At 36.0% G+C, this 13,154-nt stretch overlaps 1 protein-coding gene across 5 annotated transcripts in view; it reads right to left on the bottom strand.

Annotated features, from left to right (window-relative positions):
• The window catches only part of Acaca (acetyl-CoA carboxylase alpha), a 269,515-nt gene that overhangs the window by 113,996 nt on the left and 142,365 nt on the right, over positions 1–13,154 (bottom strand). For all 5 annotated transcript variants that reach the window (XM_047545728.1, XM_047545732.1, XM_047545731.1 and 2 more), the window contains 2 exons: positions 11,492–11,610; positions 1,276–1,299 (listed from right to left, as the gene is read on the bottom strand). In XM_047545728.1, coding sequence (XP_047401684.1) covers positions 1,276–1,299; positions 11,492–11,610 — 143 coding nt within the window. The remainder of the gene's footprint in view (positions 1–1,275; positions 1,300–11,491; positions 11,611–13,154) is intronic.

Here is a 13,154-nt window from a genome sequence, read left to right on the forward strand (position 1 = left end):
AGAAAGGCAGAGTGGGAGAGGAAACTATTGAAACCATGAGTGAAACAAACAAATGAAACACACATCAAGCAAGTCTTACACATGGAGCTTACTAGAAACTGGGATTATGGGCTATATTAACCACTAGGATCGTGAAATATATTTACTCAAGGAGCAAGTTTGTGAGGTATTTTTCTACCTGTGTGGTATTACACAGAAAAGATAAAAGGATTCCTGATAAAAGGAATCAACAGGCTGCATTTGTAGTAAACATGGGGTTAATATCTTTTTCACTAGATTGAACCCCATGGGAAATATACACTATTCAGTTTCCCTTTACTACCACACTTGTGGGCCAGCACAGCTAAGGGCAGGCAGAAAGAACCAAGTTCACCTTCTAAGGGGAGACAGGAGGATCCTATAAAAACACTACCTTTATTCTCCACGTCTCAACTGGGCTCTAAAGCTGTGATGAGTTTTGATTGCCTAATATCTTAAAGGGAGAGGTACAAAATAAATGTAAACCTATAAATATTTTCACATGTAACATTATCTACACATTTTGTAGATTCAACTCCAAGCCAAATTGCTATCCTCTCAAACTTGCGTTGTGTTACCTTGCTTGGCTCGAAAGACAGGAGGTACACAAAGTGAGTACTAAAAATCTGTTATGTTACATTGGCCTGGAAATCTCTTCACAGGGCTGAAAATATAAAAACCTAAATATATTTTTCCAATGTTCATCTTATTATTGTTTTAAAATAAAAACTTGACTTTCAAATAATTATGAAACTAATATTTCAGAAAAATAGCTAACAAACTAATAAAACATGAAATCAGCTATTTCTGGATTTGCACTCCTCTTCACGGAGAAACGAATGAGCAACTAAAAATTGAAAAGACTGTGAACAATTTGCAGATAGAAGTAACCTTAGGAATTTCTCCTGAAAGTCCCAAACTAGACAGAGAACTTAGCAAAAGATATTTCCAGTAAAGCTGAACGTCGGGCAGACAAACTCCCTGTTCACATACAGTTAAGTGGGAGTTTTTCCATACTGATGCTTCTCAAGGACTGCTTTTTGAACAGCTGAAGAAAAGTTGAAGGCATGTTTTCCAAACAGAAAGAATAATTTAGTCTATCCAAAGAGGAGCTCAGGACTCTCTAGCAGAACATAACACATTAACTTATCAAGTATAGCATTACTTTTCCTGGTTTCACTTTCTAAGTTTTATATATATATATATATTTAAAAAAAAAGGTGCTTTTAATTGGAAAAGAAACTAAACATACGGTACCTGTTTAGCGTGGGGATGTTCCCTCTGTAATTAAACAACCACAGTTAGTTACTGATAGGTTAGTGAAAGCCATCATAAAAGAACTGTCAGAGTAGATACAGACCAGTCAAAAGGAGCTCCACTCTGGCATTCAGCAGACATAATTAAGTGCTCATTACCCTTCAACCCCCAGGGTGCCTCCAAAGAGGCAAGTCTCCTGACCTACCTCTCCACAGCAGCTGTTGAGGAAAGGGTCAAAATGTATTTGCCATGGACTTTTCAAAATAACTCTATTATAAAACAATTATTCAGAGTATTGGTAAAACACAAAATAATGAAAATTAATTCAAGCTATATTATATGGTATATTATATTAAGCTACAACACAAAATATAATTCTTGACAAGATAACTAAAGGCTCATTTCTTGTTTCTATTATATTAAAGGTATAATAAGAGAAGTTGATTCCACAGTTTCTCCTACACTTTGATTGTTTTTCTATAATTTGTGATGGACCTACAAATTCTCTTCTAAGGAAAAGAATCCAGTGATCTGAGTTCCCAGTTTTTCAGTCATGCCCTTGCTTCTGTGGGGAGAGGAGCAGAGGGTACTCTGTGCCATAGGAGCTTAAACTGAAAATCATGCTGGATGTGATGATAAGTGATTATACCACTAGAGTGATATAATTGGTTAAAATTAATTAATACTTTTTAATTAAATGAATTTAGGGTAATAATTATTTCTTAAATGACTGTTAGCTTAAAAACTATAGACCTCTCATAAATAAAACCCTACCAAAAATTGGCTAGCCCTCGAACTTTCTCATAAAGAATGTGCCAAAATCATCAAATAAAGTCTAGGATAAAATGGGAAATAAGGCAAGTCTCTCATGTTCTCTTTGTCACTATATCTTAAAAATCTTAACATCGGTCATTTCCCCAACTTATACACAATCAAATAAAAATCCTTATTTTCAATGGTAAGTGGGCAAAGTTATACTTACCACCCACAATTTTGGGGCAATGAAAAGTGGTTGACTGGTTGCTATCTTAACCTTCTTACATTCTTTGATCAGCATTTAATCATTGTTGGAGTTTTCTGGCACACAGAGGACTTAATAGGCAGAACATAGTGGGTGGTGCTGATGATATGTGGGAAGGAGGATAGAGGGAGGAAAGTGATGCACTTGCCACGGCAGTGAAAGGAGCAGAAAAGACTGAGCTGGCCATATAAATAAAAAGCTGTGACATATCACTGCACACAAACTGTATACCTCATGTGATTTGTGGGTAGCAATGCCCCTTGCATCAAACCTGTATCACAGAGTGAATTCATAAGGCAGCAAGAGCAAACTCCAAGTACAAAAACCTGAACTTCTCCTATCTAAATTCCATGAGCTCTCACTCAGGAAAATGGGTCTTACTTTATAAAAGATTCTCAGTTATCATGATGCACTAGGCCCTCATGAATAACACAAAAAGTATGCATAGATTCTAAATGAGAGGGAGATGTAACTGAACAAAAAACTAAAACTGCAGGTGGTAACCAGAGTTCCTTTTAAGATGCAAAAGATTCTAAATAATGGGGTTATTTGCACAGTCTCTTACCATGAACCTCAGTTCAGAAAGAACCCTATAACCAAAGCAATTTCAGGGACTATTCATGCAAGTTCCTGGAGTTTAGAAACCAGTAACATCTCAACTGTTAACCAATTTCTTAAACTAATAAAATGGTCTTACTGCTTCTATAGCTACACTCTAATTCCTTTGGGAGTCTTCACAGGATGATGGCTAAGTTTTCCAGAGAAAGGGGCCTAAATTGAAAAGAACACCACCAAGTAAAAGCCAGCCCTTCTACATCATCAAGTCTCCAGCTCTCAGATGGAGCCCCCTGCTGCTTTGTTATGGGAATTATGCACCATACACACTATGGGGTTAAAAAACAAAATAAAACAAAACACTAAAAACCTAATATCTACAATTTTTAAAGGGATGTCCTCCAAATCAATCATGTAAGAGGCAAATTTAGAGCTGGCTTATCCTCTTTGGTAGAATAAGAATTAATGGCGTCAGAACAGAGATGAGTAGCAAAGGAAGGATAAACTGTTTATATAACAGGTAAATGCTTAGCCGTGTCCATATTGCTCACTTATATATTTTATTATCCTACAAAGGCAATTTTGTTCCACCTACACAGGCTATTTTATCATCTTAAGAATGTGACAAATGCAGCATACTGCATACTACTGTGATACACCAGAAGGCTAGATCCATGGTCTGTGCAAAAATGAGTCAAATATTCCATTTATGTGGCTAAAAATAAAATAAAATCCACCATGTTCCACAGCCTACTCCTCATGCAAAAATAGCAAAAGTGATCCATCTCTATAATGCAATCAATTATATTTTCAAGTATATAAATGGAACATAAATTCACTTCCCAAATCTGCTATTTGGATTAAAGTACTTATTATGATGAATCTTCTCACATGTTTTGAAAAATATTGGAATAACTTTCCTTCTAGTAAATTAGTTCCATTTTACAGATATGATAACTGAGAAATCAAAGTGAATGCTTTCCAAGGACATTGTTCAACATGGTGTCAATAAATCAGCATCTAGACCTGGCATTTTCTCATCCCTGCTCCTGAAGTTAGCATTCCACGTCAATACAGACTTTAAAGAAGGACAAGAGAAATCCTTTGAATTCTGAGGTTCTTGGCATTAAGTCACCTCTGATTTTATTGATCTGCCTGCCCAGCATGGCTGGAAAGCCTGCTTCAATATGAATGCAAAGTCAGAGTTGCTGCCTGCTAGCTGAACCTTCTTTAATTTAAGAAACACTGACTTCTCTGGCAGTCACAAGTTCTTTGAGCCTTTTTACCATTCCTTCCAACTGAATTTCATTTTGCTTGAGTCTAGCTGGCCCTACATAAATCTTTTATTATATAAAAATGCTCCCTATTCTTTTGCCTTCTAACTTGAAGAAGGAAAAAAAAGACCCTATATGAAAATGATGGGGATGCATGCAAACAAGCAGTGGTTACATCAAGCTGTGACCGAAAGCCAGTATAGGGCAAATCTTTTGAAATCAGGCAGCAAAGCAGAATCAGAAGAGGTCAGTTGAATAACCTACTAGCAGTCACTAACAGCAGTACCATAGGAGAAAGAGCAATTTGACTGGCTGTGACCAGTGGTGGTCTCCTTGTGTGACTGTATCTGCAGGAGAATCCAAATCAAGAGCTGTAAAACACATTTGAAACATGTATTTCGACTGGCACACCCTCATCCCTATACACACTTGCAGTTCAGATGCCCAGATTCTACTGCAAAGCATTAGTTTACAATAAAATGATTGCTGCTTCATTCATTTGCAGCCCTTCCAAAGCCCCTTCTTTGCTCTGCTGGAAGATTTCGCTCTTTCTGAAACAAGCACGCCAACAGGGCTATAGCATATTCCAGCTACCTGCCATATAATTAGCTACAAACCCACAGCACAAAACTACAGGGATTTACAGGTGCCCTGGATTCTGCTTTTCCTTCCCCCTGGAATCAGCTAGTCTTCCTTGACAAGAAGGGACCTTGGGCTACCCTAATGATATATTGAGAGTTTTAAACTCAACTCTCCAATCATACAAGTCTAGAGTGCCAAAATAACACAGTAGAGACTAGAGGCTGAGCCATGGATCCAGGAAAGCACTTTGGTAAGCACTTAAACCTGCTGAGAATCTTCTCTTCTGCCAGATGCTTGCATCTTATCAGCAGACTACCCTGAGTCAAGGAAGCAAACACTGTAGGATTTTATTTATTTATAGCTCATTCTGGCCGCTAACTACAACCAAGTGCTCCACTGCTAAAAAATGCTACAAGTTAGATGACTTTTGAGTGTCTTAGTACTATCCAAAGAAGGGTCTAATCTCTGGTGTCAAAGATTATCAGAATTCTCAAGAATGGCAGCAGGCTGTTTATTAGTCATGTGAAAGGCTTCTGATTTCTAACCTTCCTCACAAATAAAAAGAAGGTCCAGAGGCCATCCACTGACAGCTAAACACTGAAAATGCCAAGCAGCCTAAATCCAGCCATGACCAAAATATATGTTATCAGGGGAGAACACAGTCAACCTCTTCTGGATAAAAGGCAAGAGAAAAGGAAAGTACTTCAGTTAAAACATAACACAGAAGGCCAAATTCACAAGGAGCAAACAGCAGAGAAGGTACAATGCAACCCAACTTAACAAAAGCATGAATTTCCATCTAAGAAGTAGAAATGAATATCAATAGGTCCTTATCCATTATATATGTACAGAAATGTACAACAAAGTATACTTCCCTATTCTACCTCAATGTTGATGTTCCTTATTTAAATCATACATTCAAAGTTTTTAAAATAACCCCAGTTTGTTAGTTTGTATTACACATAAAAATCATTTGGAGTTTTAAGTTTTTTATTCCCAGACTGTCAAAATATACAAAGCCATATGCATAGCCACAGTGTATATGGGGCAATGTACTTTACATGTTTGTATAAATACAGTTATCTTTTAGAGTATTAAATTCATAGGATCAGTGAAAACTTTGTTTCCAAATTATTCTGAGGCATTTAATATGCCCAAAGCTAAGTGAAATCCTAAATGTCAAATGATTCAGTGAATTGTCAAAAACAAAGGCATTCAGGATACTGCCTCAGTGTAACGAGCTTTTGCCTTTCTAGCATCAGTGAGTAATTCTAGGGGGCGGGAAACACACAAACACAAGTTGGGCTTTAAACCCTAAGACTCACTGTTAAAAAGAAAGAAAAAGGAATGTTGAAACATATAGTCTAAGCTCCATGATTAATCCATAAAAATCTAGCTAAACTCACTAAAGTGTTGGGCTTCTAGAATCTTAGACAAGAAAATTAGGTCCTAGAAGTAGACAAGCCATCCTGACTGTTCCTATACCAAGAAAATGACTGAAGAAACTCATACATGTCTCCTTAAAGAGCAATTGCTATCTGGCTACAAGTCATCTTAAAAAGAAAAAAAAAAAAAAAATCCTCTCCTTCAAAACATTTCATATATAATAGAACATAGCCTTTAAATGCTAAGAAGGTAAAAAAGGAAACACACCAAAACATACACTTGTCATACAATACATATATATATATATATATATATATATAATCATATATATATATATATATATAATTCTAACTAATAATATTCTTTCTTTTGGCCAGGTGCTAATAAGGATGTTACCCAGGGCCTCACACATGCTAGGCAACTGCTGTACTACTGAGTACACCACCAGCCCAGGTTTCTAACTGTTCTTAAACTGTTGTTCAAGTGAAGGAAATTTAGGAAGAGAAGGATAAATCCAGACCAGGAGCTTCCCTGAGTGAAGTTCTAATAACAGGATCCTCTGATGAAGAACACCCAGGAATACCAAATAGGTTATAACTACAGTTTCCAGAAAAAATTTTAAAGTCTTGGGTAGAAGGTCAAGAAAAAGATAACATACTCTGACAGAAGAATGCCTAGCAAGAAGAAGCAGGAAGTCATAGGGATTAGAAATAATCTAATAATCCACCTTTAAAAAAAAAATTGAGAGAAATGCTAGAAAAAAATACAAAGTATTCTGAAAAATAAAGTAAGTATAAAGTAATACAAGGTCTATGATGGATTAAAATAAAAATAAAAAGGTACCAAACATGCTGGCCACAGTGCAACTGCCCAAATGTGCTAAAAGGAGATATCTTCTACCTTCTTAGAGCTGCCCTACTCATTTGAAATGTATTTTGCTCACTTCTTTAAAAATTGAAACAGGTACTAATGAGACATAGGCCTTTTGTCCAAAAGGCACCTAAGGAATTTTCCTGAAAAAAATACTCTGCTGCTGTCAGTTTGCAGACAGAGAACCATATTTCATCCCAACCCATGGGGATTAAATCACTAGTCAAAAAGAAACTACAGAAGTAGAATTCCACCAGATGACCCCATGCACAGTAAGAGATTGTCCTCTGGTTTTCATAGTACAGCTTACAAAAATACTTCTAATGACAAATTTAGTCTACTTCAAATGAACACCTGGCTGGGAATGTGAAGATCAAGTGCCAGGAAGGATAATGCAAAAAAGTTGGTTAAAAAATTGTTTTCTTTCCAAAGAAGGTTTGGTCTATTAACCCCAACTGAGAAAAATACTATAATCTGTTTTGCACTGATAAGTAAAATATATTATGATGCATATGCTTGTTCTCTTATTCTCACAGAATAATTGTTAAAGCATGCAATATAGTATCTATAGTATTAGGTTGGATGATTCCTATAATTACCAAGACAAGCAATATAAGAATAAAAGAGTTTTTTGTTTGTTTTTTCCCTCTTCTACCATTAACAAAACAGAGGACTCAATGTGATTGTCCAATTAATTTTTGGTCTAGATTTGAGCTGAGCAACATGGCAGTAACTAGCCATGTGGCTAGTCTGTATTGAGATATGCTATAAATTATGTATAAAATATCTCATTGATAATTTTTATTACATATTGAAATGATGTTTTGCATACATTGGGTCAAATAAATGTCATTACTATTATGTTTCTTTTATCCTTTTAAATGTGAATAGAAAATTTAAAATTACGTAATTAGCTTGCATTAGGTTTCTACTGGACAGAATCACTAGAAGTAGTGATTCTCAATTACAGTGTTATCAGAATTATCAAAGGTGCTCTGTAAAAAAGTAGTCTTTTAAATGTATTTATTGTATTAAATGGATTCTAATACAAAATGAATCAGATCTTGGCAGCCAGGACCACACTACATGTATTTTCAAAATACTACTCAAAAAATTCTGAGAATCATTAGAAGAGAAAGGAATAAAAAAAAAAAAAAAAATGGAATCGGCATATGTGGAAGTTAAAGAGGAAAAAGGAAAAGAAAGTGGAGGGAATCTCATGAAAATTAAAGAGATCAGTAGAACAGAGGAAAGGGATGGGAGTAGGAGGGAGGGAGAGAGGGAGGAGGGAAGTGCTGGGGAGCCAAATTGGTCGAATTGTATTGTTACATTGTGTGCATGTACTCATATATTACATTGTGTGCATGTACTCATATATAATTACCAAAAAAAGGGTTGAAAAATAATGGAGTTATAAAAAAAAGTAAAGTACTTGATTCAAAAGTAGCTAAACCTTTTTTTTTTTTTTTTTTTGGTGGAGCTGGGGATTGAACCCAAGGCTTTGTGCATGTAAGGCAAACACTCTACCAACTGAGCTATATCCCCAGACCCCCTTTTTTAAAGTGAGTAGATTCATTATATAATAAGGAATCTAACTGGTCTTTGCTCTTGGTTACTGGGAGATAGGCTCTAAACATTTAGAATTTACTAAGTTATAGGAGAGTCTTTGTTATCCATGAGCTTCTTGGAAGCACACATGAGTTTATGGTAAGAGATGAGATCAGATGACTCAAAATGGTAGTTGGTCACTAGAAAAACCAACTATGTAATTACAGTTGGGACTTTGAGTCAGCCTGATCTCTGGGAGGGGAGATGGAGTTTAATCATATAGACCATGATTTCATCAATCATGCCTATGAAATTAAACCCTCATGAAAACTTGACATTGAAGTTCCAGGGAGCTTCTTCGTTAGTGAACACATAGATGTCCTGATCCCATAAAGAAAGAACAAGGAAGCTGTGTTTGAGATCTCTCTAATCCAGATTTTCCCCTGTGTGTCTCTTCATTCAGGTGGTCCTGATCTATAATCTTCATAATAAAACTGTAAGGCTTAAAGTTGTATGAGTTGTTCTAGGGAATTACTGACCTGAGGGGATTATGGGAACCCCCAACTTTGTAGCCAGTTGATTAAAAGTGCTGGTGACCTGGGGACTCCATTTGTGGACCCTTTGAAGTTGGGGCAGTTTTGTAGAAACTGAGCCCTTAACTTGTGGCATGTGATTTAACTCCAAATTGTATTTGCAAGCAAATACAGAGTCTAAGAAAACTAAATTCAAGTAGCAAATCTGTACTAACTGTCTGAATAAGTTATCCTTCCCTTCCCCCCACAGTACTAAGGGATTGAATTGAGGGATGCTTTACACCAAGCCACATCCCCAAACCTTTTTATTTTTTATTTTGAGACAAGGTCCTGATAAGTTGCCAAGGGCCTTGCTAAATTGCTGAGGCTGGATTTGAACCTGCGATCTTCCTGAACCTGAGTCTCCCAATGGGTATACTATTTTCTGATCAAATCTGATCCTAAACTACAAAAGGACTATAGATCTTTAAAAAAAAAAAAAAAAAAAAAAAACCCAGGATTAAAGCAATTTTAAGATTTTCCTGGCTTTCAAAAAGATTATCTTTTCTTATTTTGTATTCCTCTTTACCTTCACACCTATATAAATAGTAATAATATTCCAGCAACTTTAAAATTACCAATGAAGCTGGGCATGGTGGCACTCACCAGTGATCCTAGTTGGGAGGCTGAGGCAGCAGGATCACAAATTCAGGGTCAGCCTCAGCAACTTGGTGAGGCACTAAGCAACTTAGTGAGATTCTGTCTTAAAATTAAAAAATAAAATAAAGCTGGAAATGTAGCTCCTTGGTAAAGCACCTCTGGGTTTATCCCCAGTACCTTTCCCTCAAAAAAGAAAAATAAAATTACAAACCTAACCAGGGAAGACTTTAGAGACTATAGAAAATAGATCAATTCAAGTCTGGCCATTATCCATAGGGGTGTATACATCTCAGATGTGTGAGGGACAAGGATATATGTTTTGAAACCATATCAGGACTGAAATTCATATTCTTGATGTGAAAAAGTAAGATTTTTAACAAAGCACTTAAGAATTTCCTTCATTTTTTTAGTCAACTTTCCCTCACCAAACTGGACAGAGTCTCAAATAAAAAAAGTAAGACAGGGAGAGCAATTCAGAAAGACAGGGGAGCAATGAGGAGGGAAGGAAATCAGAGGCAGCCCTGTAGGCTGACTACAAATCACTGCCCAAAGGGAAGAGGTAGTAGAAAGTAGGAAGAAAGGGAGATTGTCTTGAGAATTACAAAGAGCATTAGTATAGCATGTAGTTCTCTACAATTATTCAAGGAATGCAGGAAAAGAAAGAAGACTGAGTGCTGAGCCCATGTGTGCCATGAGTACTTCCCTGTTCGCTGAAGGACAACCATTCGTTTCTAGAAAATGAGATTCTGAAATCCATGGAGGCAAAAATGTACCGAGAGATGCTTGCTAAATCAAGGATATATGCTTTTCTCTGCCAGCCATAAGGCATTTTTGAGGTAGGGAAGTGAAAGGATCTTCTGAGACAAAGAAGAGATACTTTTCTGAAGATGCCTCTGCTCATCTGCTGATCTCTGCTGGATCAACAGTGGCATCCAGTGGCCAAAAGTCTCAGCACAGACTTCTTTGTCTCCAGAAAGGCTCTACTGCTTTGGGTGAAGTGGCAGTTCCGAACAAAACCATTTCTGGTGTCTATAACTAAGGATCCCCAAAGACATAGTACTTTGTAATACCAAGCAAAGAACCAAAGGCCATAAAGAAGAAATGGAGAGGGGCAGGTTAAGATTGGCTGTGTATTTATATTTCCTATGGTATTACTAAAAAACAGAACAACAACAACAAAAAACAAAACAGGAAGGGATGAGCATATGTGTGTGGAGTTAAAAATATCTAGGTATAGTTTTTAAAAATGAGGAATAAGATAAATAAGTATTTTCATTTTAAAACCAAAGTAATACTGAAACAAATGTTCATATGTACATTTTAAAGATCTTAGGAAGGGAAGAATAATAGAATTAGCATGGCCAATTAAGTAATTTAAGTTTTGTACTGAAGTGTGATTTTTAAAACACGGATTGAATTACAACTGTTAAATTCAGGTATTTTTAGGGAGAAAATAAAACTGGCTCTAGTATAACTTCAACCCATAGCAAACACATAAAAAGGCAAAGCAATTCCACCCAATTTTTTTTTTTTTTAAAGTGATTTTCTGGCAAAGTTCCAACAAGAAATACGCTAGTAAAAAGAAAAAAGGAAGGCATTGTTTCTTCAATGACATAATACAAGCAAGAATGAATGCAATAATCCTAAATTTTTATCTTAACTAGACTGGACAACAAAAGGGTTCTTCTTGTATGGTTCAAATCTGTTCATTTTTCACTCTAAATTTCTGGCTAAAAAACATGGAACTGCCATATCCATTACTCCCCTAACTCTCCTGCTGATAGGCACACATACCAGCTCAAACTCACCTGTTTGGATGTGATGTGGGCAGCATGAACTGAAACTCCACCACACAGGTATTGTCCTTAAGCTGGCGGTGTTGGACGCTGTTAAGTTCATAGGCAATGTAAGCTCTTCGAACATATACCTGGTAAAAAGTATCTTCTGTAAATAAACTTCAAAAGTAGAAATGGGGCTGGGGAGATAGCTCAGTTGGTAGAGTGCTTGCCTTGCAAGCACAAGGCCCTGGGTTCAATCCCCAGCACCGAAAAAAAAAAAAAAAGAAAAAGAAAAGTAGAAATGAAGAGAAGGCTAGCCCAGGAAAAAGATAGCCTTATAAAGAAGGTGATGGTCTGTGGTGAGACAGGTCCAAAGACCCTATACATACATACATGTATTAATTAATGAAGATGGAATTTTAAAACTATATCCATGAATATAAGTGAAAATAAGACTTGGTTGCCTCTGCTGGACACCTCTAAGTGCTCGGTAACCCTTTCACACTAACCTAAATTCTGGAGAAGTTTTGATCTTTAAGAGAGCATTATAGAACCATGACTACTAATTTATTAAGCATGATCATTTCAACAGAAGACAAAAGCAAGCAGTGAAAAAAATGAGAGGTGTTCATTCCATTTCACTTAGGAGAGAAGACAGAAGATGAAAGTAGGTGCAGTACAGCGCAACTCTTTTACTATCTTATATCTTGTTTTTTTTTTTTTTAGCCTACTACCCAAAATCAGTTTTGGATTATTTAGATTCTCAACTTTAGGCAAAAGCAGTGAGGCATAATTTGACATATAATACTTCAAACACACTAACAAGAGTTAAAGAAACAGCAACAGACAACATCTCAGCAAAAACAGTCCATCCTTATGTACATTCAATTTGTCATGCATAAAAAATGCTACATGGGATTCCATCCACACATGAAGCATATAAGGAAGCTTCTCAGTAAATGATATGAAAGCTCTGAAAAAACACATATATTTCAAATATACTTTATTTACTGAGTAGTATAGTTTACATTTTACCCACAATACAAATAAAAACTCAAAAGAGCTAGCAACACACTATGGTGATGTTTTATTACATAAAATCATCCAACATGCTCCTTTTCCCCACCTTAAAAATATCTACTTGGCAATTTTAAGGTAGTATTCAGAGCTTGCAATTTTCGTGCTTAATGAGATAGAGTACTGTAGTGGAAACATAAAAGCATTTGGAGTCAGAATGACCTGAGTTCAAATGCAAACTCCTCAACTCATTATCTATGTGAGTGTTGGACAAGTCACATAAACTCTCAGAATCTCACTTTGTTTTATTTTATAAATGTAAATGAGAAAAAGTAAAACATCTAAACCACAGTTTATTAAATACTATTACTTTCTTTCCTATGAGGCAATATTTTATAAGAGCTGCTTGATAATTCAAAATATAACTAAAGTACATTTTAATTTGGTTTGAAACACAAAATGATAAAGTTACATACACATTTTAATCAGCCACATATTCTTTCACTTATTGTGTTAAGGGGAATCTTAATTCATTATAAAACGGGAGAAATCAAATACCTGGAAAATAGAGACTACTGAAAAATGCTGGCAGCTATTTCCCCATAGTTGGAAATCACCAGAAACAGGTGACTAGTTCAGAGCAAACACTTGAGCAAAAAGTACTTTTTTTCAGAGG

This window comes from Sciurus carolinensis, chromosome 3 (genome assembly GCF_902686445.1).
Source record: "Sciurus carolinensis chromosome 3, mSciCar1.2, whole genome shotgun sequence".
NCBI classification, from domain to species: domain Eukaryota; kingdom Metazoa; phylum Chordata; class Mammalia; order Rodentia; family Sciuridae; genus Sciurus; species Sciurus carolinensis.